Source organism: Suricata suricatta, chromosome 13 (assembly GCF_006229205.1).
Source record: "Suricata suricatta isolate VVHF042 chromosome 13, meerkat_22Aug2017_6uvM2_HiC, whole genome shotgun sequence".
NCBI lineage: Eukaryota > Metazoa > Chordata > Mammalia > Carnivora > Herpestidae > Suricata > Suricata suricatta.
In genome coordinates this window covers 88,551,749-88,578,245 of record NC_043712.1, presented here as the reverse complement: position 1 = coordinate 88,578,245, position 26,497 = coordinate 88,551,749, and the positions used below count along the sequence as shown (strand labels likewise).

The 26,497-nt window shown below is 51.5% G+C and overlaps 2 protein-coding genes and 1 pseudogene across 8 annotated transcripts in view; all 3 read right to left on the bottom strand.

Moving 5' to 3' along the window:
• LOC115275756 (F-box/WD repeat-containing protein 12-like) overlaps positions 1–11,996 on the bottom strand; it is a 104,881-nt gene extending 92,885 nt beyond the window's left edge. For 5 of the 6 annotated variants that reach the window (XR_003901727.1, XR_003901728.1, XM_029919486.1 and 2 more), the window contains exons 1-4: positions 11,789–11,996; positions 9,198–9,235; positions 1,537–1,700; positions 1,007–1,125 (exon numbers count right to left, since the gene is read on the bottom strand). Coding sequence is in view for 3 of the 6 variants with exons in the window: in XM_029919486.1 (XP_029775346.1) it covers positions 1,007–1,125; positions 1,537–1,700; positions 9,198–9,235; positions 11,789–11,878 (411 nt within the window). In the remaining 3 variants the exon portion in view is untranslated. Of the gene's footprint in view, positions 1–1,006; positions 1,126–1,536; positions 1,701–6,455; positions 6,576–9,197; positions 9,236–11,788 lie in introns of those variants that run through there. The other variant, XR_003901729.1, reaches the window with a different exon arrangement.
• Positions 11,997–13,067: 1,071 nt separating this feature from the next.
• CDK20 (cyclin dependent kinase 20) lies at positions 13,068–19,906 on the bottom strand. Of its 2 annotated transcripts, none has more exons than XM_029920848.1 (8): positions 19,593–19,906; positions 19,065–19,178; positions 16,887–17,075; positions 16,553–16,674; positions 16,310–16,372; positions 15,497–15,620; positions 15,028–15,183; positions 13,068–14,057 (listed from the first exon to the last, which is right to left on the bottom strand). In XM_029920848.1, exons 1-8 carry the CDS (start codon positions 19,665–19,667, stop codon positions 13,860–13,862), a joined length of 1,041 nt encoding a protein of 346 aa, XP_029776708.1. In that variant the 5' UTR covers positions 19,668–19,906; the 3' UTR covers positions 13,068–13,859. The 2 variants fall into 2 exon arrangements, with proteins under 2 accessions (XP_029776708.1, XP_029776709.1); XM_029920849.1 differs by having other exon boundaries at positions 15,028–15,180.
• A 2,212-nt stretch (positions 19,907–22,118) lies between these two features.
• LOC115277070 lies at positions 22,119–22,327 on the bottom strand (annotated as a pseudogene).
• Positions 22,328–26,497: the final 4,170 nt, after the last annotated feature.

The following is a 26,497-nucleotide window of genomic DNA, read 5'->3' as shown; positions in this document are numbered from 1 at the left end:
AAATAAACTGTCATTAACCAGAGCCCATCCCCAAAGTTCCCCCAAGCAGCACCCCCTCCCCCGCCGAGACCCTGCCCCAGCCCCCTGGCCTCCGGATCTGGCCTTGGATGGCCTCTCCAGCGTCCCCGTGTGGCCAAACGTGGTGCACAGCCACTCTTCCCAGACCCGACTGTGACGTCTGGGCAGAGCAGTGACCCCATGGCTGGCACGGGGTGCAAAGCCACAGCTCCCGGTGGTCTGCTTCCCTCGCACACTGATGAGGAAGGCCAGGTCACAGCCAGTTTGCTGAGTCAGGATGCCCTGTTCACGGGGGGGTCCGAGGAGCCCTCTGCTCTCCGTGCACGAGGCTCCCATAAGCAGGACCAGGCACTTCCAGCAGACCTGACCAACAGGGACACGAGCCGACTCCTCACCTAATGCAGAAGGACCTGGAAAACCGCGAGGTAATGTGTGGTTATCCAAGAAAAAGTCCCTTATAGAAGGCTGGGTCTGTCTCATGCGCAGAACCCACAGATTTACAGAGAGCCACATGGTTCAAGACACAGAGACACCTTCCCTCTCTGTCTCTAACTGATGTCCTATAAAATCCGGATGATAATAATGCACATTTTGCTTGCCTGCTGCGAGAACAAAGTGAGAAAATGGACCAGGAAGCTTTCTAACTGTGACAACCAAGAGTGAAAATAGTAACGGTATTATCAGGGCTCCACACTAAATTACTAAAAGTGGCAGCTTTCCAGGCAAAACCACCCAGACTGGGCGCTCGCTCCAAAGTGGACACGGCAGGTCAGGGATCAGCACTGAGGCAGCGGCCGCCCCTCCGCGGCGGGCAGCGCGGAGTCAAGGGCAGATCAGGCGCCATCTGCAGTCCGACCTGAGTTCCGAGCGTGACCGGTCTCCTGCAGCTCAGAGTTCTCGTCTGTCCTACGGCATCCCGCCACCTGCAAGTCCCCGGGGCGGGGGCTGAATGAGCTGGTGGAAGGGTAAGAGCCCCCCGCAGGCTCACCTCCTGCATGTCCCAGGCACGGAGGGTGCAGTCCCAGGACACGGTGCACACCGTGGACTTCGCCTGCCCATCAAACCGGCACAGGTTGGATGAGATGTAAGCCAGCCCGTCTATCTCCGCTGGAAGAGAACACAGACTGGCCTTGAGTGCACACGCAGACGCCCGGGATGCGGACACTCAGACTGGGGAAGGGCAGGCAGGACACTCATCTGTCACTCTCAGGAGCACACGCGTGCTCGGCAGGGGTCAGCAGTGGACAGAAAGAAGCGAGGACTCACACCCAGGACTCCCCACCCCCTACCCACGAAGCCACAAACAACTTTCTTTCTTTCTACTCTGAAATAAATGTGATGGTCCCTTCAGCACAGGATTACTGCAGGCACCAAGTGACACGGTGCAAACACAGAACGCAGCAGGGCATGTACTCATCACGTGTCACCTTCCTGCTCGCTGGCTGAACACCAAATCCCATGGCACTTGACCGGGGGAGTGAGCAGCGGGAGAGCACACGGGACTGCACCCCCCGATACCTGTGTGCCCGGCAATGGCTTTGCAGATGAAGTCCTTTTCCGGCCGCCCACGCTCCATTCGGAACTCTAGCTCGGATCGGCAGAGGTAGTACTCTTTCCACGTCTGTGTGCCCACCGTCATCTGGGAGGCTGTGCAAGACGACCAGCGTCTCAGACACAGATGCCTGGAAAACAGAGCCATGATGGCAGGCTGGACGGACAGAAGAAAGTACTGTAGTAGTGACAGGTCTAGCTCTGATCGGCTTCACCATCTAGTAGCTTAGACACCTCACTCTGCCTACCTGCACCTCAAGCGTCCCTGCTGAAAAATGGAGAAAACAAGGAGGCGACACTGAGCAAGTGCTCACCACCATCAGGTGTCAGTGACACTTGTGCATGCAGCCAGTCTTCCGACACCCCTACCAAGTCGATCCTGGTCCCCTGTTCAGGACAGGGAGCCTTAACACCTGACCCAAGGCCAAGGCCATGCAGCTGTGGTCATGCAACTGTAATTCAAGAGTATTTCTTGAAGTCGTCAGCTCTTACTGAATTGCCTATTTCTCCTCTCAGTTCTGTCAGTCCTTCATGTATTTTATGGCTGTTATTAGGTGCATATGTGTTTATAATTTTTAGATCTTCATGTATTGACTTATTATCATGAAATGGCTTTGTCTCTAGTAATGCTTTTTGTCTTAAAGTCTATTTTGTCTGATGCTCTCCCTGGGTTACTGTGGCATGGTGTATCTCTTTCCATTCTTCTAATTTCAATGTCCTTGAACCTAAAGTAGGTCTGCTGCAGACAGCATAAAGTTGAGCATTATTTATCCCTTCCAACAACCTCTTTTTATTGGCATGCACATTAAATACACTTAATATAATTAATGATAAGGCACAATTTACATGTTACTTAGCTACTTATTTCTGTAAACTTGATGCATTTTCTCCCTTATTATGCTATTATTGCCTTCTTTTGTGTTAAACATTTTTCTTCTTTATTTTTTTGAGAGAGAGAGCAAGCGAGCATGTGCGCAGGTGCAAGTGAGGGAGGTGGGAAAGGGGAGGGACAGAACCCCAAGCAGGCTCCACACTCAGCACAAAGGCTGATGCAGGGCTCAATCTCATTAACTGTGATATTACCTCCTGAGCTGAAATCAAAAGTCAGACACTTAACCAACGGGGGCACCCGGGTGCCCCTTAAATATTTTCTCTTCTACTATTTTAACTCCCTTGTCATTTCTTCTATCATACTTTTTTAGTTCTTAGTGGTTACCTTGGGGATTAATCTAGTTTTAATTAGTATCAATTTAATTTTTTTTTCAAGAAGGGGAGGGGCAGAGAGAGGCAGAGTGAGAATGCCAAGCAGGTGGGCTTCCTGCGGTCAGTGGAGAGCCTGACACCAGGCTTGAACCCACAGGCCATGAGATCGTGAACTGAGCTGAAATCAAGAGTCAGACACTTACCCTACTGCACCACCACATGCCCCAAAATCTCATTAATTTCAACAGTATTCAACAACTTTGCTCTTTCATATCTCCTTTTCTTGCCCCTCAACTGTGCGACTACATCTACATGTAGTTAAATATGTATCAATAGACTTATAATTGTTTTATGCAATTATCTTTTAAAGAATACAGGAGAAAAACAGACTTACAAATAGGAAATACACTAATACTGCCTTTTCTCTATGCCTATAGTTACCTCACTAGTGTTTATTTCTTCATGTGGATTCAACTTCCTGCCTAATGTCCTTTCATTTCAATATGAAAGATTCCCTTTGGGATTCTTATAGGACAAGCAGATAGCATCAAAGCCTCTGAGCTTTTGCTAATTGGAGAAGGTCCTCCTTTTCTCCTTCATTGTCTAGACGCACTCAACACTTCAGTTCGCCCTCCCACGACCTGCTGGGCTCCTCCTTTTCAAGGAAATCAACCGGTAATCTCATGGGGTCCCTTCCACATGAGGAGCTGCTTCTCTCCCGCTGCTTTCAAGATTCTAGGTTTTCAGCTTTCAAGTTTGGCACAATGGGTCTTTTTAAATGTTTTATTTTTTAAAGTAATCTGTACACCCAACACGGGGCTTGAACTCATCAGTCCATGATCAAGAAAGAGTCCATGCTCTACTGACCGAGCCACCCAGGCGACCCTCCAAGGCCTCTCGATGTGGAACTCTTTGAGTTTATCCAACTTGCAGCTAATTGAGCTTTTGCATGTACAAATTAACATTTTTCATCAAATTTGGGAAGTTTCCAGACCTTATTTCTTTAAATACTTTATTTCTTCTCCCTTTCTCCTCTCTTCCTGGGACTCCTGCTACGCAATGTTGGCATGCTTGATGGTGGCCCACAGGTTTTGTGTTTTTTAATTTTTTAATTGTTTTTTAACATTCATTTATTTTTGAGAGACAGAGAGTTACAGAGAATGAGCAGGGGAGGGGCAGAGACAGAGGGAGACAGAATCCGAAGCAGGCTCCAAGCTCTGAGCTGTCAGCACAGAGCCTGACGCAGGGCTCAAACCCACGAACCCGTGAGATCATGACCTGAGCCAAAGTCGGATGCTTAACCAACTGAGCCACCCAGGCGCCTCAAGGTGTCTTAAGCATTGTTGACTTTTCTTCTTTCTTCATATTCATTCTATTCTTCAGACTGGAGAATCTCCACTGAACTATCTTCAAATTCACTGTTTCTATCTTTTCTGTCTGCTCAAATCCTGAGTTTTTAAAATTAAAAAGGCCAGGGCGCCTGGATGGCTGAGTTGGTTAGGTGTCCAACTTCGGTTCAGGTCACAATCTTGCGGTTCACAAGTTTGGGCCCTGTGTCGGGCTCTGTGCTGACAGCTCAGAGCCTGGAGCCTGCTTCGCATTCCGTGTCTCCCTCTCTGCCCCCCTCCTGCTCGTACTCGGTCTCTCTGTCTCAAAAATAAATAAAACATTTAAAAAAATAATTAAAAAGGTCAATAGTATATTTTTCTACTCTATAATTGCTCTTTAGTTATTTTTACAATTAGTCTTCGGTGATATTCTCTGTTTGGATGAGACATTGTCCTACTTCCTTTTAGTTCTTCATACGTGGTTTCTTCTAGTTCTTTGAACATAATGAAAACGGCTGACTGAAAGTCTTCATGCAGGCGGTCCGAGGCCTGGCTTCCTCGAAGACTGTTTCTGTGGTTGCTTGCTTTCCTGTGTATAAGCTATGCCTTCTTACTTCTTTGCAGGATTCATAACTTTTGTTGACAACTGAACATTTTAAATAATGTGAACTATGGAAAACTGACCCCCACCCCTAGATTTGTTGTTTAAGCTCCTTACCATTATTGTTTGTTTAGTGATGTTTCTGAACGAGCATGCATTCTTTGTTACCTGAGGCCTCTCAAGTCTCTGCCTAGTTAAATGAGTACTCGCTAATGACCGGCCAGGGGTTCCCCAAGCACCGAGAAGCAGAGAAGCGCCAAGTCTCCTGTCATCACCAAATGGCTTATGCGCGTGTGGGACATGCATTCAACACTCAGCAGGGTACTTGACTTAACTTCCTACTGGCCCAGAGCCTCAGGTTAGCCAGACATGTGAGTTTAGAGCTTTCTTCGGTCTTCCCTGAGTTTGTGCACAGCCCCGTTACATGTGCCTGGGCTTCTGAGGAATGTGTCAGAGCTTTCCAAAGCCCAAGTCCCCAAAGACATCACGTCCCCAGATTTTCCTTTTAAGCTTTTTGGTCAGCCTCCTGTTTGCTCAGCACTGTCCATCAGCTCTGACAGTCACAAAGTTCATCAACTGTCTGTTATTATTTAGACAAAGGGCCCAAAGTAAGGGCTTTTCACACTGGGTGAACTCGAAGTCAGACCAAATAAAAATAGTCTGCCCATGGGGTCTTCCAAGAAATACCAGACCGGTCAAATAACGACAATTTTCCAGGAACGAAAATCCACCCCCTTCCTTCTCCCTCCAGCAGCTGCCAGGCTCCTGGCCTCCCTGTGATGGTGAGCTGCTGACATTCAAGGCTCACACACAACCGCAGGGCGTGTGGGAAGAAGGCAAGAAAACTTGCAGTTCTAAGATTCAAATATTTTTTTTTTGAACAAATACTTCCTAGAGTACTACAAATCTCTTGTAAATTTCCAGAGTCCTGAAAAAGTTGACTTTGACATTTTGTGTCAGTTTCTTCATGGCCTTCATGGAGGAGAAAAACTTCAAGTCCACCACTTCCCACGCGCCTGCATTCTGAGCATCTGGGCAACTACAGTCAATTCGACGGCACCTCTCTCGGAAGACGGTTAGCACCGAAGCGTCAGCCCAAGCAGCCCGCAGAGACCTGCGGAGCCCCATCCTGGTCTGGGGGCTCCAAAGCGAGACTCGGCTTCTGCTGGGGACCCTCTCCGCCCGCGGGGATGAGGCGGGTCAGCAGGGGGCGGCACGCGGGGCTAAGGGAACTGAGCACGGGGCGGACGTCAGGCCGGGAGGGGGCTGGGAGGCCTCATGGGCAGAGGCTTCCAGCACTCACAGTCCACGGAGCAGACGGGGCCTCGTGTGGCCCCAGCCCAGCACTCCGACCTCACAGGGCGCACAGGGCCAGGTGGGACACATGGCTCACAGCCCGCAGCCTCAGCGGCTCCCCGCTCGCCGAGCACCTCCCTGGCAGGCCCGCGCTGGGCACCAGGGGCCTCAACACACGGAGGAGGGTCCCGGGCCTGCGCTCCGCTCGGATTTACTGTGCCCGCCGGAACTCTGCTCCCTCTATCAGAAGCACCATAGTGGCAGCCTGTGGGCAGAACGGACCTTGCACAGGACTAGCCCAGTGAACTAGCTGCTGGCACTTAAAACTCATGAGTTTTTACATAAAAACCAGAAAAGGCAGGTGGTCTGGTTATGCTGAACCCAAATTCCCACCCGACAAATGGGTCTGGATCCGCATAAAACTGCACCATTGACACAAAAACAAGCCCTCGCCTCACCGCCTCTTTTCTGAGTCACCTCGGACCTCGGCTCCTCCTGTGGATGGCTCTGAGTTGAAATAAGAAGAGAGGAAAACTTCTTGCACTCATACCTCAATCTAAGGAGTGTGAAAACAAAACCTAGACCAAGAAAATAATGTGGCTTAAGAAAAAGAGGAACTTCTTTGTGGAAGTTAAGTCTATTTCCACATATTACACACTCAAAACTTAAGTAGCACCTACGAGCAATATTTAAAAGAAATGAAAAAACAAGTGATCTGACAAAAAGAGGCAGATCATCAAAAAGGTTTAAGTATGAAGATGAATAAAGTATGTGATATGTCTCTGAACTGTGATACAGCAAGTGAAAAAAATTACTGTGATACCAAAAATTTTCAGATAGCAATTAATAACAAGATAATCTACTGTACACAACAGATATTATATACCTTGAACAAAAGCAAATATTTGCAATTTTATTTCTAACCAACATCTAATGCTTACTGTGTTGAAGAAACAGCAGAATGTAGAAGGCCATGAGGCATTAAAAAAGGAACTTGCAGCATTTCCAATTAATATTACACAATCCAGGGCCACCTGGGAGGCTCAGCTGGTTGAGGGGCCAGCTCTTGAGTTCAGCTCCGGTCATGATCTCATGGTCCGTGAGATGGAGCCCCACTCGGACGGCACCGACAGCACGGGGCCTGCCGGGGACTCCCTCCCTCCCTCTCTGTCGCTCCCCAGCTCCCCGCCTTGTTCTCTCTCACTCTCAAAGTAAATAAACTTAAAAAAAAATTAAAAAATAGAAGAAACAAAGTAAAATTATATGATACATACTAAAAATACATGACCAGCTAACTACATTCATTCACTGTGTCCGTGTGCACTTCTAATGGGCCTGAACTCATGACAAGACACAGCCTCAGAAATGACCTGCACGTGCGCACAGATGACAACGCCCCTGAAACGCTGCTGTCCCAGCTCAGAAACATAAGCACAGCGTTTTCTGTTTTGTGGGTTTTTTAAGTTTATTTGAGAGAGAGAGAGGGGGAGAGCGAACACACCCAGGAGCAGGGGAGGGGCAGGGAGAGAGAATCCGAAGCCGACTCCGTGCTGTCAGTGCAGAGCCCGATGTGGGGCTTGAATTCACCAACTGTGAGATCATGGCCTGAGCCAAAACCAAGAGTCAGACACTTAGTCACTGAGCCCCCCAGGCGCCCCTGAACCCAGTGTTTTTATAAGAGCACAGTTCAAGGATACAAGCTTGAGGAAGAACTTTATGCAAAAAAATTTACCACCAAACAATACGAAACAGTCATGAACGGGAACCAGTTTGTGACTCAGTCCGCAGAAGCCAAACCACCTCCCTGAGGGACCGGCAGGCACAACAGGGGACACATGACTGCGTGCGGGGCTCAGGCGACAAGCCGCGGGAAGGAACTCAGTCCGGTCACGCAGATGCCTTCCCGGCTTCCCGGCAGAGGCGAGAGCAGAGCGGGTTAGGGCTGGCTTCCCACCTATCAAACACGGGAGCCCCGCTCTGCGGGCACCGGCACGAATGCACCACCCAGGGCGACCCATCTACCTCTCCGGACACAGCGTCCCTGAGAATCACATTTGGGAAGACAAAATCGGGGCCATTCCCTACAGAGAAATCGATTTCCAGAACTGAATGTTCTCTCTCGAGTACCTTCCCCAAGCTGGAGACATAAAGAATGGAATCCAACACAAGCTCTCTTCAAAACTAACTGAAGAGATTAGCATCATCTTTCTAACAAATATTATTAGCAATAAAAAGCGAACGAAAAGCAACAGACGCCCTAGAACACTGCACAAGCAGCGGCAGGCCTGGCGCCCAGACGCCTCAAGCACCTCAATCGCCCTGAAAGCAAAACCCATCAAGCAGAGATTCCCTCCACGTTTGGGAGACTGTGTGTGAGCAGCTGTTTCCCGTCATAAGAGGCTAAAACTAAATACAGCTCCTGGTCGACAGACAAGGCTGCTGTCTTACGTTCCTCAAGAGACAGAAGATGTGACACTCCTATCTTGGGACAAAAGGAGTCAAGTTCCAAAGGAAAAAAAAATAAGAAAGAAAAACTTAATGATTATGGTGTTTTTTTATTTTCAACTTTAATTTTTTAAATTTTTAAAAATTCTAATACCATATGCATTCATATACAGCTATGTTATTACACCAAAAATGAGTTAAAATAAAAGTGGTTTGGGGGCACCTGGGGGGCTCAGTCGGTTAAGCATCCAACTTCGACTCAGGTCATGATCTCATGGTTCCTGAGTTCGAGCCCCACGTCGGGCTCTGTGCTGACAGCTCAGAGCCTGGAGCCTGCTTCAATTCTCTGTCTCCCTCTCTCTCTGCCCCTCCCCTGCTTGCACTCTCTCTCTCTATCAAAAATGAACATTAAAAAAATTTTTAATAAAATATAATAATAATGTTTAAAATAAATAAAAACAAAATGAAAAAAATAAAAGCGGTTTATTGATCTGCCTTCTATCGGCTGGCCATGCGCACCTGCTATCCATCTCCGCCCGAGTGTGGTGCCCTGATGCAGGTCAATCTCCTGTTCACGTAAGAAAATCTCTCCTGTTTCAATACACCACAAAGGAAAGGATGTACTGCGCGCCTCCCAGGGCTAGTCTCCCGATGACAGGTGCCACGGGTCGAGCTTTCCTGTTACTCAGCAGAGCCACACGCACAGTGCTCAGAACACTCACCTCCTGCCCACGTTTGGCTCTTCCTTCACTTACCTCCACAGTTCCTTGGTCCGTGAAACCTCATTCCAGACCTGGAACAAGAGGACAGAGAAGAGAATGTCTGATCAGTCTGTATGCAGTTGGCACCTAGCCTGCCAGGCACGGGAGAGAGGACAGAGAGCTAGGTCAGACTCCGTGCCTGCAGCAAGAAAGCTCACCCTGGGAATCAAACACATGTGGACAGCCCACTAAAAGCAATGGAAAGTGGGAAAGGAGAGAATGGCCAAGTCGGCGGAGGCAAGGGGCTCAGAACTGATTACTGACCAAGTCGCCAATGGCCGAGGCATTTCCAGGCAGAGAGAAAACTGGGGTATCGGAGCAGACTGTGCAGTGTGAAAACATTAGCGAGCATTCTGCCTTAATCGGAGTATAGGGTTCCAGGGAAGGAGCTGGAAATCTCAGACCCAACTCCCAAAGGCGTGATGGCGAAAGCAGGGAGGAGCCACCGGCAGCTGTGCCGGGAGGAGCGCAGGCGGGCCGCTGTAGGAAGATCACTGGCTCCGGCGAGAAGAACTGGGAAGGAAGGCAGCGCAGCAGGCTCCAGAAAGGCTGCCGCGGCCGAGTGAGTACAGGCACCGGCCTGGAGGGTGTCCCAGAGATGCCAACATGGCGGACAGCCGCCTCGGGGGACAGTCAGCCCTGCCCCCGTGACCCGCCCTCGGCAGAAGGCCTCGCAAGCGGCTCGGTCAGTCCTGGAAGGAACCGGGGTGCCCTGCCTGCCCTCACCCAGACCTGCAGCTGCGTCCCGGACGCCCCGGCCTCTCCAGCCAGGCCGGCCTGGGCTCTGGTGGCCACGCAGCTTCCGCAGGAACCACCCCGGAGCTGTCTGTGGTCCAGACGCACTGAAGGCCCCATCCCAGAACCTGCTGTCCCGTCCCTGGAGGAAGTGGCACCAGCCTCGGAGCCCGGGCCCCCGCTCGCACAGCCCTTGCTCATCTGCTAGATCAAAGTTCCTCGGTCTTTCTGGCAGGAACATGAAGTTTACAGTTTGCAAAAGTAAGGCAAGCCAGTCAAGAAGATTTACGCACTTTCCTTTTATGGAGCTCCCAGTTCAAAACCTAATTGAGACCTCATTTCCCAAACACAGAAGTATTATGTGTAACATAATGTGAACAATAAACACTACCCACCTCTGAGGACCCGTTAGATCCTGGCCCTCACGACGGCACAGGGAGGCGAGGATTGCGGACTTCGTCTTACCCAGCGGGAGAAGCCGGTGCTGCCCCAGGGCACCAGTCACCCTCCTTCCTAGCCCTGCCCCGAGCCACCCCTAGCCGGCTGCAGAGGGATCCAATCCCAGCCCCGTATGGGACCACCGGTAAAAAGAGGGATGAAAACCCAGTATTTTACTTGACACATTTTAAATATAATTACAGAATTCAAATACGAATCTGCTTATTGATTCCGTAAAATGATATGATAATTTGGGGAAATTAATAAGGAAAATCCTCGGGAGGGGCACCTGGGTGGCTCAGGCAGTTAAGTGTCTGCCTTGGGCTCATGGCATGATCTCATGGTTTGTGAGTTCAAGCCCCACTTCGGGCTCTCTACTGTCAGTGCAGAGCATGCTTCAGATCCTTTCTCTCTTCTGTCTGCCCCTTCCCCACTCACGCTCTCTCTCAAAAAAATAAATAAAAATAAATAAACCTAAAAAGAAAAAGAAAATCCTCAGGAGACCAGCAACGGAGCCCTCAGGCCCCAGCCCTGGTCAGCTGCAGACCCAGCAGGAAGAGACGCGCCTTGCAAACCAATACTAGTTTAGCTACTACTTCACTGGCTCAGAGGGAGTAAGATCCCCCGCCCCAGCACAGCCCAGCAAATGCGACTGTCACAGCCAAGCCAGTGAGAAGCCACCACACTTCCAGCCCCCAGTTTACTGCAGTGGAATTGTTTAGTTCACAACAGCCCTTTCAGCCCCACCTTCTTCTGTAAAAGAGCCTCTTCTGCTTTCTTTTCTGGACTCGTTTACTGTTTTCCCAGGCGCAGCTCGTCTTGAATTGCAATTCTCTGTTATTCCCAAATAAGCCCATTTTTTGCTAAGACAACTGGCAGTTTTATTTCTAAGGTTAACAAGGGCATTTTAGGTTCCTCTACGAAATTCCCTGACTCGACAAGTATTTACAGGGGCACAAGCACTTCCCGCCAGGGAAAGCGGACACTACACACGCAGTTACGGGTGCGGAGCCCTCGCAGGAGCCGGCGCAGGTGCACAGGGGCGGATGACAGCCAGGACCTCGGCGGGCAAGCGCCCTGACCCCAGCGGACTTGCCACTCACAGGAAACTCTGGACTTCCCAGACAGGACCCAGAGGGAAATTGCAAAATATTCCAGAAGAGGTGGGAGGGGCTGGGAAACCGGCCCCCCAGCCCGCCCCGGCAGGGAAGGCTGACGGCGGGCCAGCCAGCAGGGCTCTGGGCAGCCGGCGCTCACACAGCCTCCGGGTCGCCACCCCGGCCTGAGCGCGCTCGGCCGACCACGGACTCGGACACCGGCTCCCAAACGGGGAAACTGAGGCCCAGGAAGGGGCGGCCGTGGACACGCAGAAACCATAAAGTCAGCCCTGCCTCCCGGACAGGGCGCGCTACCTTGTCCACCTGGGCGGCGCGGAGCAGGTCTCGGGCCTCCAGGAAGGAGAAAACGTGCAGGAGCTCGTGGAACCCGAGCTTCGGCTCCATCTCGCCCGCACCGCCCGGCCTCCGGCCACGCCTGCCACGCGCCTCAGGCCCTCCGGCCAAGCCCCGCCCATCCGCGGGCCGGGGAGAAGCCCAGCTGCTTCCTTCCGCTCCAGACAGCCAAACCCCGCCCATCCCACCGCGCTTCCGCCCCGAGCCAAGCCCCGCCCAGGCCACACTTCCGCCTCGCAGCCTACACCCGCCCTCAATGCTTCCGTTCTGCAGGGTCAATCCTCTGCCAGCCCTCCGCCTTATGCAGGAGCCAGTCAGCCCTGCTCCTCCCTGACCTTCCACTTGCCTCTGACTACCCCTTGGCCCTCACCCTGACCTTCCCCCTGCACTGACCCTCATGTTGGACCTTATGGTGTCCGTGAACACAGGACCTCCCAAACCCTTGCTCTGACCTTTGGTTTCACCCTTGCCCTATCCTCCATTTCGGACCCCTGCCCCTCTCAACCTGGCCTTTGACATGGGTCTCTCCTTTACCAGGTTCGGCCTGCCCCTCCTCCTGACACTCACCCTTGACCCTGACCCTCTTCCAACCTTGCCCTGCTCACAACCACCAACCTTGCTATCACCTGCCATCCACCCTATCCTAAATCCCTATCCTCACGGTGATCCTCACTGGGATCTTCGCTCTGGCCTCACCTTTGCCTTCACAGTGACCCTCAGCCTCACTCTGACCTTGACATTCAAGGTGAGGTCAGGTACAAGGACAAGTTTAGAGTATCCTGTGGATGGAGTTGGTGGAGGGTCAGTGACCCTGTGAGTACAGGCTCACATTTATACAGAGCTGAGAGCTCCCAGAAATTAGCTGGACTGGAGCTTGGCACGGACAGAAGACGTGGCTGGACAAACAGGCAGAGGACAGATCCCCAAAACATCAGACGCCTCCCTGAAGGCAACGCTGTGTCTATTGTTTTGTATTCCCCCAGGAGCCTGGAGGTGACGCCTGGCAGCGTCACCATGCTCAGGGCTGACACGAGTTTATCCACCTGAAGAACAAAATGCACATGTTTAAGAATAAGAGATTGCTAAGGACAGGTTTGTTTCTCTGGTCCGTTTTTAACTCTTCCCGAACCAGGACTGTGCTGTCTCAACAGACCCTATGAAAAGTCTCAGGTCTCACAATGAGTCCTTCTCTGGTTTTTCTCCTCTGCCTTCTTTTCACCCTTGATTTCTGTGCAGATTGTAGAATCGGTTGAACAAAATTTATTAAACAAGCAAACAAGAGCTGACTGGGCTTGTGTTTGGATTTACTGAATTACCAAAGGAGTTCCAGGAATGCGTGTCTCCGCACTTGCTCTGTACCTGAGTGAGGAGGCGGCTCATCTGGTCCTGGCTCACCCTTGTCCTCAGGGTAGAGATGGTGGTAAGCCGGCTTGACCCTGATCCGTCCCCAACCTGGGCCATCCCGGGCCTTGAATTCTGCCATTTCACCTCCAAACGGGAGCCGTGAATGGGGCCACATTCCTGGTGCCCACAGAGAAACAAGGGCCAGGACACGATGCCACGTTGGCCACTTCTCTCAGTAGGAATGGAAGAGGGCCTGGCCCCAGGCAGAACTACCTGGGCTTTTGACAATACATCCCCAAAGTGAACGAGCTCTTAATGCCTCTGAAAACAAAACCAAACAAAGCTGCCCTCCCGCTCGTGGTCCCACGAGGGACACCTTACACTCTCTGCTCCCCTAGGAGAGGTCACCCTTCCGCAGGCTACACCAGGGCCATCCCCGACCCGGAAGGCGGGCCTGGACACCAGCACCACGGCAGCCACAGTCACAGAGCTCACGGTCCCCCTCTGACGGTCAGTCGGCCGCACACACACGGGAGGCCAACGGCACGGGCTGCAGGCCCCCCTGCTGGAGCCGGACACCCCCATCCTCGGACTGGGAGCAGACCAGGTGAGGGAGGGCCTAGCGCGGCCGTGCGGAGGCCACAGGAGGTCGGGGCTCTGGGGGACGGACGGCACGGCAGGCCCCGCGTCAGCCCTCTGGGATGAAGGGCCGAATCAGCTCCGGGTTCAACAGTGACTCTTCGAGAGGCCGGTCCACGTGGAAGTCATGGACGTAGGGGGGGCCCGGGTGGGCCTTGGGGGCGGGTCCCCCTGGGCGCTGGGGAATCGGCAGCTCCGAGGGGTGGGCAGGCAGGGGAGCCGTGAAGAAGTACTGATGCAGCAGAGCCTACGGCGAGCAAGGGACAGAAGGCAATGGGTCACCTCCCGTCCCCAGCCTCGGCCCACCTCCCTCCGAGGGGGTGGAGCACTGCAGGCCAAGGATAGCTCCCACACCTGCGCGACAGCGAGTCCGCCTACTCGCCACCAGAGCAGAGGCGGGGGAGGCAGCAGGGCCACAACACAGAGCCTCCCCGTGAGGTCCTCCCCAAGTCAGGGCACGGGTGACAGACAAGAGACAGGAGGAAGGCACAGGGAGTTACAGATGATGAGCGCTGTGTCAGAGCGGGAGCGGAGGGGTGAGGGGACGGGAGGGGCTGCGGGCCTGCAGAGCAGTGCGGGTGAGCCCCGGGGTGGGGGTGGGAGGGGGTGCCAGAGCAGAGAACCCAGAGATGCGCAGGTAAGGCCCCGGACACACAGAGGGCCTGGGGCCCGGCGGGGAAGGAGCCGGCACGGTCACCGAGGTGATAGCCCCAGCCTGTGACTGCCCGGAGAGGGAGCCACAGGAGAGCCCCGCCGGGTCTGAGCTGGGCTGCCAGGGGAGGGTGCCCCAAAGAGGCACAAGCCGGATCGGAGAGGCAGTGGTGTAGGCAGGGAGGCGGGCAGGTGGCCTGGGTCCAGTGGCCATGGTCCAGACGAGAGAGCTCGCCAGGGGCCTGCCAGTACCGGGGCAGGCAGGGGACGGGGACGATGAACTGCAGGCACGGGTACGCCTGAGAGAGGCCCCCACATCAGCCCATGGTCCTGCCTCTCCTTCCCAGACAAACTGACCCCTTCGGGGTCCCCGTCGCCAGACCTCTGCTCATCATTTCTCTCTGAAAAACACCTCCCCGGGCTTAAACCCGCACCCCCGAGAGTCGGTCCTACCCGCCCACCCCCAGGGCCAAGGAAGATGCCAGGCGTGTGCAGGTGCAGAGGAGTTTCGGTGCCAGCCCATCGGGGGCCCTGAGTGAGGAGGGTCAGGGAGCAGGGAGCCCCACCTGGGAGGCTGCAATGCGCCGGCGCGGAGGGTAGAGGAGGAACCGCCCCAGGAGGTCCAGGGCTTGGCGAGACGCATCGGGCAGCACCTCCTGCAGGGGCACAGGCGCCTGCTCCTTGAAGGAGATCTTGTTGTAGTCGGGCAGCTCCGTGACCTCCTAGGACCATGGCCATCAGTCCCTGTGGCCTCGGCCCGCCTGCTCACCCTCACCCGTCACCCCACACCCCTCCCCGACCCAGGCGCATGTGCAGAGTGCCCGTGTGCCGGCAGGAGGGGAGGAGCGGAACCTGGCCTCCTGCATCCAGCAGGGCAGGACAGGAGGAGCCCCGGAGGGAGGCCGGGACAGTGGTCTGGGGGGTCACGGAGGCGTGGGCCCACGGGAGTAAAGGCACAGAGGGTGGTCCTAGCTGTTGGTAGGGGAAGGGAAGACATCGGCCCCCACCCGCTCCCCACCGGGAACCCCTGCAAACCGGCCAGACTTGAGGACTGGGGGTGCCCAGGATCCGAAGCACGCAGCAGAGTTGCTCGATGTCATTCTCCCCAGGGAAGAGGGGGGACCCGTTCAGCAGCTCCCCCAGGATGCAGCCCACAGCCCTGCAGACGCAGACCCAGACGGCTCAGCAGGGCAGTGATCTCCCCACACCAGTTCCACTGCCTCACACTGTGACCCAGATGTCCCCACATCGTACCCTCACCCCATCCTAGGGCCAAGGAGCCACGGACAGCATGGAGGCTTTCTACCTGGGCCCTGACTCCTCGACAAAAGCTGTGAGCCTAGAACAGGGAGCACACCCCCCGCTCCAGCAGCCCCCTGGCCTCAACCCTACAAAACACAGCAACCCCCTCAATGGTTCTGAGGCTTCTCAAAGCCTCAATTTCTGGGACACACAGCCACCACCTATGTCCTCACCTTCTGGGACAGACCTCCAAAACAGCCCACAAAGCTCAAGCGCCTAGGCATGGACAAACCATCCGACCCAAATAAAGGCTCAGAGCCTTCACACCTGTAACCACCCCCGCCCACCAGTTCAGAGGACCAATGCCTTGAGCCTCGACCACCTCCCCCAGTCCAGCCCGGATGCCGACCCCCACACCTGACCCCCACCCAGGTGAAAACTGACCCCAGACTCCTCAGACACACCCCGACCAGGGAAACCCCCCCCAAGGCAATTCATGGCTCACAGCTGGAAGACACCCCCAAATGGCTTAGCAACCCCAAAGCCCAGAGAAAAAGGCGACCCCCCAACCCACATTCCCCCGCGCCCAGCCCATGAAGGCCTCACCACAGGTCGACGCCCTGGTCATACTGGCGGGCACCATACAGGAGCTCCGGGGCTCTATACCACCTGGGAGGAGGGGGCACAGCCAGCTTGCCAGTCTGACGGAGGCTGCCCAGAAAGGTCACCGCAGCCCCACGTCAGCCCCACAAGCAATGTCTGAACAGAAGGTCCAGAAGCATCTCGTCCTGGTGGGAAGGCTGGGGCCTGTCCGCTGCCAAGTCCTGCCTGAGAACCGGCTCTGCCTACCTGGTGGCCACCTGGTGTGTGTAGAGGCGGCCGCCGTCCGGGGAGAAGACCCGGGCCAGGCCGAAGTCCGCTATCTTGAGCTGGCCGGACGCACTGATGAGCAGGTTGGCGGGCTTCAGGTCCTGAAGGTACCAAAGGAGGCATCAATTCCTCCAGATCCCTGGAGGACCTGGGGACAGGAGGGCTTGGCAGGCTGAGCATATGGGCCAGCCCAGGCCCCACCCTCCCCAGGGCCACTTACTCTGTGGTGTGGCCACACCACAGGTCCTGCCCCTCAGACCCCCTCTTCAAGGGCTGGCCCCCAGGTCCCGCAGCAGCCCACGCTGACACTGACCCGATGCACGATGTTGTTGGCATGGCAGAATGCCACGCCCTTGAGCAGCATCTGCAGGTAGCTCTTGACCTGCGCCTGGCCCAGGGGCCTCTGGGCGTGGCGCACCACCTCGGCCAGATCCGACAGCATGAACTCAAAGGCCAGCACGAAGCCTGCGCCGTGGGGGAACACGGCCTTCAGCTGCACCACCTGCGGGCAGATGTCCCGTCAGCCCCGGGGGACCCCCAGCCCTGCCCGGGAGAGAGGTCCAGGCAGGCAGGTGCTGTGAGACCTGAGCTCAGAACCAGAGAGGCAGAGCCCCTAGTCATTCCTCTCGCCCGAGAGAAGGTGGGTCCCCATCTAACACTGCGCTCACTCAGGGAAGAGGAGGGGGGAGGAAGGCCACCTAGGGCAGCGGCTGGGCAGCTGGAAAATCACCTGTACTGTCGTCCTGCCCACCTCCTGCCCCTGCCCTCACATGCGTGTACACACACACACACACACACACACACACACACACACACCAGGACAGCTGGACACACATCACATACACTTCCCAAGGGCCCATGGGTCAGAGGGGCCAGGCTGCGCAGTGCAGAGCAGGAGCAAGGCCCAGCAGGGCCCGGGAGCTCACAGCACAGGGAGACAGACAACTGAGCGAGCAAACGGCCAGGGTGCCCCGGCTCTGACAACCACAGACAGAACAGGGTGATGTCGGCCAGGCAGGGGCTCAGAAGGAGCTCAGGCAGGGGAGCAACAAGCACAAAGCCCTGAGGGGGGGACAGCCAGGCAGCGGGAGGCACAAGGGCATGCAGGGTCCATCACGTGAAGGACGCCTGCCCTGTGCGGAGGCCTGGCCGGGGCCTGTGGCTGGGGCCACTTCAGAGGCCGTGCAGGATGAGGGGCTGCAGCTCTCATGTGAAGGAAAACCCGAGGCTGCTCATGCAGGAGCTCGAGGGCTTCATCCACTTCTGAGCAGCGGGGAGGGGAGCACCGGCAAGGAAACAGCCACGGCTCGGGTCAGAGTGGAGGGCAGCCTGGGCTCCACGCTGGGGCGTTTGGAGGTGGAGCCTCCAGGGCTGCTGACTCAAGGGGAGGACCCGTGTCACCCTCCACACATGTCACCCTCCACACGTGTGTGTGCAGGGCCGAGGACTTTTTTTTTTTATGTTTATTTTTGAGGGGAGTGGGAGGAGCAGAGAGATGGGGACAGAGGATCTGAAGCAGGCTCTGAGCTGACAGCACAGAGCCCAAAACGGGGCTCAAACTCACAAACCGTGAGATCATGACCTGAGCCAAGGTTGGACACTCAACTGACGGAGCCACCCCGGTGCCCCCAGCCCATGGACTTTTATGGCTGGTTTTCAGACTTTGAAGATAGCACCCAATCATTCCCCAGACCACACACATAAACTCAGATAATACACAGAATTATAAGAAAGAGCAGAAGGAAAACCCTATCGCCTACAATCAACCTTAGAGCACGTTCTGGCAGACTTCACACCAGGGCACGCACAACCCCCTGCTCACATACAGGTACGCGTGTCTGCACAAAACTAGGATGCATCGTTTTCTGTGTTTTACAAGCAGCTTTACCACGTGCTTCTGTTACTTATCCAGCAGGTCACAGGCATCTCCAGGGGAGAACAAGCAAGTCAGGAGACAGGGCACACCCCTGTCACCCCCCAGGGATGAGAGAGAGAGCACCGTGAAAGGCAATGGGGCTGGGAATAAGTGCCCCTCGTGTGCCCACAGCGCCTCCCAGCCCCATGGACCAGGCCAGTGAGCCCGGCAGCCTGTCCATCCCCCTTGCAGCACTTCAATCATCAGAAGCCCCATCGGGGCCAACACCCAGAACAGGGTAGGGCCCACCGGAGGACCCAAGATTAGAACATCCTCAATCAGACCCCAGCCAAAGCCTCCCCAGAGCAGCTGAGCGCCCACAAGCTGGCGGAGGGGAGACCCTGAAGTGGGCCTGGCAGAGCAGTGGAGAATCTGAACGACAACAGTTACCCATCCGGTGACCAGAAGCTCAGTTCGTGGCCTGATCAGTATCATTAAAAATCACTAACTGCTTTATGGAAAGAAGTTAGTGAAGAAGTGAGTGAGTAAAGGAAGAAATAAGTGGGTAAGAGAAATGAATGCAGAGTGAAGTCCGCTGGGGGTGGTCGAGGTGGACAGGAAGCCCGGCCCACTCACGTGCTGATTGTCCTCGATCTCCTGCAGCGCTTTGATCTCCCGCAAGGCCTGGTTGGGGATGCCATCCTCCAGCCTCCGCAGAGCCACTTTCTTGAGGGCCACAATCTCCCCAGTCTGTGCGGGACAGAACGCAGACACTGCCACCCATCCCGGCTGGGAAAGGGTCCGCGGGACGGAATGGCGCCATCTGGGTGGGACGCAGAAGCCCGCGGGCCTCGTGGGGTGAGAAGGAAGGGAAATGAGGCCCAGCCCGGGACCAGCTGTCCCAGCGCTGTGCGAACAGCTCGGAGGCTTTCACGCCACGCCCCTCGGGGCACTCGCAGGATGACTGCTGTGGTCTCGCGGATGGGTGGGCCGCTGGGCGCAACCCGGATTGCCCCCACCGAAGGGGGCCAAAGTGGTGGGCGCACCCCACGAAGCGAGGTGGGGAGGCAGGCGCAGTGGTGCAGACGCGGGCCGGGGAAACGGGGGAGGAGGGCGCCCCTACGCTAGAAACGGCTGCCGGCGGAGACCCGCGGCCCCGCTCACCTCCACGTGCTTGGCCTTGAAGACGATGCCGTGCGCGCCCTCCCCGATGCGGCCCAGGATGCAGTACTGGTCCATGCCGAGCCTCCGCACGCCCCGCCCCCCCGCTGGCGCGACGCGGCTGCCTAGCAACAGGCTGCTTCCGGGCGCCAGGCTCGGCGGCCGACCGCAGCTGGAGACGGCGTCCGGGCGTCGTCAGCGCCTTCGTGGTTCCCCGCGGCGCGGCCGCACTGCGCTTCATTCGGGGGGAGCCATCGCGCGCGGAAGGCGCCAGCGCCCGGGCGGGGGAACAATGGCTGCCGGCTTCCGCAGCCCGCACCGTCCAGACGTCACGTGACGAGCGGCGCGGGGGCGTGGCCCCGCAACGGGGGCGGGGCCGCACCGTCGGATGGGCGGGGTGTCTCAGCCAGGTGGGCGGGCCGGGCCCGCTACTCCCCAGCCGGCCAAGGTCCCCGCCTGTAGCTAGACATTCCAGCTTCAAGCTTACTTGGGAATCACTGATGAAGGGACCCCGGTTCAGGGCCAGGATGAGGAAGGAGCGTCAATGGGGCCTCCCTTCTGGACGTCAGCTGGAAACTCGTCTAGACACCTTTTAAAAAGTTCGAACTCTTACTAGGAAGCCCAAGTCTAAGGCTTCTCATGAGGAAATATTAGGAGGAATTTGCAGTGAGTGATTTTAAAGAAATGCATACAACCAAAGGATTTTGACAAAAAGCACAAGTTGCTCTTAAACTGAAGAGATGCTCAATCTCACCACGATAAAATAAATGCGAAATAATCTACAATTTTCCACCTATCAAATGGCTAAAGATCCCAGATCTAAAAGGCCATTAGCCAGGCTATGGGAAAACAGGAGCTCTTACCCTTTGCTTGTGGGGGTGTAATTTGGCAATGCTGATCAAAAGACAGATTCATATTCCCTTGGGCCCAGCAAGTCCACTTCTAGAAATTTCCCCAACAGATACACTGCACACGTGTAAAGTGGCATGTGCAAAGTTACTCATTGCACCATTATTGAAAGAGCAAAAATTAGAAACACCCCAAATGTCCACCAGTAGGAGAGGAAGTGGTGGTACACTCATCCAGCAGAATATGTGGCCTCAAAAATGAATGAGGATGCTTGTTTATGCGCAGCAACAGGACGACTTCTAACATACATTATTTCGTTAAGAAGGCAAGACGCAGAACAGAGCATATAGTGTGCCACCAGCTTGGGAAGACAGGCAGAAACAGTGTAACTAATGCTTGTTCATCCATTGCAAGATTTCTGCAGGATTGCAGCTACCTGCTGGAGGAACCGGAAGGACTGGGAGGGCAACTTGTCACGGGGGCTTTTTGTATTCTTTCAGTTTTGAACCATGTCACTTACTAACTTTTCAAAAAATGTTTTCTGGCTCAGAGGTTCAGTTCCACTTTTGTTTTAACAATTGCAGAAGAATTTCTTGATGTCCATACAAAGATGCTCATCCTGTTTGAAAGTAGCAGAGGCCAGGAAAAAACCCAAATATCCCATGGAAGGATGGGTAAGTCAGTAACGGGAGGGACTTAGAACGGAGTACTTTACGCTGTTACAAAGGGTGAGGGAAACACAGTGCGGAAAAGGAGGGTCTTCAGAAAATAGTACTGGGCTGGGGCGCCTGGGGGCTCAGTCGGCTAAGCGAACGACTTCCACTCAGATCATGATCTCAACAGTTCGCGGGTTTGAGCCCCACGTTGGGCTCTGTGCTGACAGCTCAGAGCCTGGAGCTTGCTTCGGATTCTGTGTCTCCCTCTCTCTCTGCCCTACCCCACTCACCTTTGTCTTTCTCTCTCTCTCAAGAAATAAAAAAACATTAAAAATTTAAAAAATAATAGTACTGGGTCATTTGAGAAGTCATATAAAAAATGTATATTGACTCACACCTCACACCATACACAAAAATTGATTCCAGGTGGACTGCAAAATTAAATATGAAATGTAAACAATGAAACTTGTAGGAAAAAACAGTATCTTAATGACTTGGGGTTAGGTAAAAATTTTATTTATATATTTATTTACTTATTAGCAGTTCTTTTTACTTCATTGTTACTCAAAGCCCATGGTCTACTTTGCTCTTGGTGTTGTATATTCTATGGATGTTGACAAATGTGTACCCATATGATGTACCCACCATGATGGTCTTATAAGGAAGAGTTTCACTGCCCTGGAAATCCCCTGCATTCATCCTATTCACGCCCCTTCCCCTCACCCCTGGCAAGCACCAAACTTCTCACTGTCTCTATAGTTTAGGCAGAATGTATGTAGCCTTTCAGACTGACTTCTTTCACTCAGTAATATACATTTAAGATTCCTTTATGTCCTTACATGGTTTGATAGCTCATTAATTTTTATTTTTATTTCAGAATTATTTTAATTTAGAAATACAAAACATCTGGAGGGAAAAAATGAAAGAAAAACACAAAACATACAGGCAAATTTTTACTCCATGAGCTTCCTAAATTCTCACTTGTTTACCAACCCCCAAGATGAAAACTCTTCTAAAAAGATATTCAGCCACCAACAATAATGTTATTACTATGAATATGGATCGATTTCACCAAAAAAAGCCAATGAATCCTATTATAGCAAATCTTATTGCTGTTGCCATGGCAATCTTCTGGAATTCTTTTCTATCAGGTGTAGTGCATCTTTTAAGCAGCTAACCTGAGTCCTTCACAAACTGCTGATTTGGCTTTATGCACTACATTACCTGAGCCATGTCGCCTGCCTGCGGACACCTCAGACACCAGGGACGCGTAGCACAAAAGCTCATCTGTTTTCAGCACATTAGTAACGTCCCCTCGTCTGGATACAGAGGGGCTTGAGTACCGTCACCTGCTGAAGGACACCGTGGCTGACTTCAAGTTCTGGCGGTTATGGGCTAACGCGGCTGCAAACACCCATTGGCAGGCCTTGTCTAGACGTGCGCTTTACCGCCCCCTTGGGTACATACCAAAGCAGGAGCGCAGCTGCTGAGTTGAAGGGTAGGAGTCTATTTTGTTTTGTAAGAAAATTCCAAACTTTCTTCCAAAATGACGGCACCACTTTGCCTCCTCATAAACAATAAATGAGCTTTCTTCTTGCTCCACATCCCCACCAACGCTTAGTGATGTCAGTGCTGTCGGTGCTCACCATTCTAATAGCTGTGTATCGGTGTCTCGCTGTTGCTTTAACTTGCACCTCTTAATGAAATATGATGTAGAACATCTTTTCATATGTTTATTTACCATTTGTATATCTTATTTGTGGAATGGTCCGTTCAGGTCCTCTGTCCATTTTGGATAACAGTCCTTCATTAGAAATGTCTTTTGCAAATATTTTCGCCTAGTCGGTGGCTCGTCTTCTCATTATTTGGTACTAGCTTCATCACACTAGTATTTTTTTTGAGAGGTTAATGAATCCATATTTATCAAGGATATTGGTTTGTAATTTTTTTGTGATACCTTTGTTTAATTTCGGTATCAGGGTAGTACAGACCTCATAGAATGTATTAGAAAGTATTCCCCCCTTCTATGTTTTCCAAGAGTTTGTGAAAGATTAATATTACTTCTTCTTTAAACATTTGGGAGAATGAACCAGTGAAATTATCTGTTCCTGGGCTTTCTTTGTGGGAAGATTTATGATTATTAATTACTTGCTATATGTTCAAAATTTCTGTTTCTTCTTGAGTCAGTTTGAGGAGTACTGGTCTTCCCATGAATTTATCCATTTCATCTGGGTTATCTGTCAGTCCCTTTTAATTCTTTTCCTGTCTGTTAGGTCAGTAGTAATGCACTTTCCTTAGATTAGTGATTTTAGATGTTTTCTTTCTTTTTATTTTTAAATACAGGCATTTCAACTATAAATTTCACTTTAAGCACTGCTTTTGCTGCATTCCACAAGTTTTGGTATTTGTGTTTGATTAGTATCAAACCATCTTATTTTCTTTGTTTTTCCTCTTGAAACATTGGTTATTTAGTACTGTGCTGTTTCCTTTCCACATATTTATAAATTTTCCAAGTTTCATTCTTTCGTTGATTCCTCATTTCATTCCACTGTCAGTCAGAACACATTTTGTGTAATTTCATTCCCTTTACCTTCACTGAGCCTGTTCTATACCCCAGCATAAGGTGTATCCTGGAGAATGTTCTTGTGCACTTGAGAAGAAGCTGTATCCAGCTGTTGGCTGGTGGATTCTTCTGTGGATGGCTGTTAGGTCTAATTGTGTTTTAGGGTTGTTCTAGTCTTTTATTCCTGGTTTCCCTTCTGCCTAGTTGTTCCATCCATTATTGAAAGTGAGGCACTGACGTTACCAACTTTTATTGTTGAAATGTATATATTTCTCTATTCAATTATGTTTACTTTTGCTTCGTGTATTTTAGGGTTTTGTTGTTAGGTGCGTATATGCGTATCATTGTTATTCTTCTTATTAGATTGGCTCATTTATTTCCCCAAATACATCTATAAATGTTCTTTGTCTCAGATAACAGTGTGTGTATAAAAGTCCATTTTAGCTGATGTTAGCATAAACACTCCAACTGTCGTTTGGTTGCTATTTGCATGCTGTGTCTTTTCCCGTTGGTTTATTTCTAAAGTGAACCTCTTCTTGTAAGCAGCATATAGTTAGATCAAATTTTTAAAACTCCATTCTGCCAATTTCTCCCTTTTGATTGGAGTGTTGAATTCATTTGCATTTGTTGTATTTATAAAGTAGGATCTACATCTGCCAGCCACAGTTTTCCAAGTCTCTTTTCATCTCTCTGCTCCTCCATTATTGACCTCTCTTGTGTTAAACGGATGTTTTCTAGTGTGTTCTATTTTAATTTTCTTGCCATGTCTTTTACTTTTACTTTTATATTTAGATTTTTTTTTATCATGTGTCTCTGGGAAGTAAAATTCACACCTTATAACAATCTATTTTTTTTAATTTCTTTTAAAGATGGTTTTAACATTTTTTAAGTGTTTATTCGTTTTTGAAAGACAGAGACAGAGCATGAGTGGGGGAGGGGCAGAGAGAGAGGGAGACACAGAATCTGAAGCAGGCTCCAGGCTTTGGGCTGTCAGCACAGAGCCTGACACGGGGCTCAAACCCACAAACTGTGAGATCATGACCTGAGCTGAAGTTGGACACCCAACTGACTGAGCCACCCAGGCACCTCTTAAAAGTGGTTTTATTAAAGCATGGGGACAGGACCCATGGGCAGAAAGAGCTACCACAGTCTAGTTTTTATTAGTTAAAAATTAATTTCACGAGTATAGAAAACTTTGCTCTAAAGCTCTGTTCTTCTCCATCTCTCTGATACAGATTAACCTTCATACAGAGTCTGCTCAACAACACAGACTCATAATTATTGCTTTATGCAGCTGTCTTTTAAATAAGATAGGGAAAAAGTTACAAAGAAAATATACACTTCTGCTGTCTTCTACATTTACTTGATAGTTTTCTTTACTGGAGCTCTTCATTTCTGTATGTGGATTTGAATTATGGTCTAGTGTTCTTTCATTTCACCCTAAGTGACCCCTGTTAGTATTCTTGTAGGGCAAGTCTTAATTCCTTCTTCGTCTTTGAAGGACATTATGCTCGATGTAGACTTGTTGGTTGATAGCCTTTTCCTTTCAGCACTTTCGATATGCCATTCCTCTACCCTCTGGCCCCCATGATAATTAGCTCTTATTGAAGATCTGTTAAGTAATGCATTGCTTCTCTCCTGCTATTTTTTTAGATTCTCTTTTTCTTTGGCTTTCAGAAATTTGATTATGATATGTCTAGAGATGGCTTTCCGAGTTTGTTATATTTGTAGTTTGTGAAGATTCTTGAATATACATGTTAATGTTTTTCATGAAAATCACGACAATTTTGGCCATAATGCTTCAAATAATCTTTTTGCCCTTTTCCTCTCTCCTACTGGACTTCCATTTTGTGTATATTGACATGTGATGGTTTCCTATAGGTCCGTTTTTAGTTCTGCTCATTTTTCTTGACTTTTTTCATTCTGTTCCCCAGACTGGAGAAAGGTTCATCGATCTGTCTTCAAGTTAGCTGGTCTTTCTTCTGTATACTTAAATCGGATATTGGGTCTCTATTACATTTTTCATTTCAGTTATATTTTAAACTACAGAACTTTTACTTTTTATATTTTCTCTCTTTCTAATGGATATTCTTTATTAGGTAAGACATCTTATACTTTCTTTAGTTCTTTAGACACATTTGCTTTTGTTTAGTTATTTGAACATATTTAAAATAAACTATTTAAAGTCTGTCTAAAAGACCAGTATGTGAGCATTTCAGGGACCATTTCTGTTGTATGCTAATTTTCCTGCATGTGAACCATAATTTCTTGTTTCTCGCTATGTCTTACAATTTTGTATTGAAAACTAGACTTTTTGGGCACCAGGGTGACTCAGTCGGTTAAGCATCTTGGTTTTGGTTCAGGTCATAATCTCACAGTTCATGAGTTTGAGCCCCATGTCGGGCCGTGCTCACAGCATGGAGCCTGTTTGGGATTCTCTCTCTCTCCTCTCTCTCTGCCCCTCCTCTGCTTGCTCACATGCTTGTTCACAAGCACCTGCAGTCTCTGTCTCTCTCTCTCTCAAAATAGACTTAAAAAAAACCCCTAGATTTAAAAATCTAAAAAAATAACACTTAAAAAATACTAGAACAAAATATTTTGACAACTCTGAAGATTAGATTATCTTCCCTCTCCGGGTTTGTTGTTCTTGCTTTTTGTTGATGTTTGGTTGTTCGGTTGTCTGGTATATCTTCTGACTTAATCGTGTAATGTCTGATTTCTTTATGACATGTGGTCTCTGAGATCTCTGCTCGGTTGTCAGGCAATAACTGGGGAGAGCTTCCTATAGACCTCCCGGTCTTTGCCAAGGGTGTGTGTGTGCGTGTGTGTGTGCGTGTGTG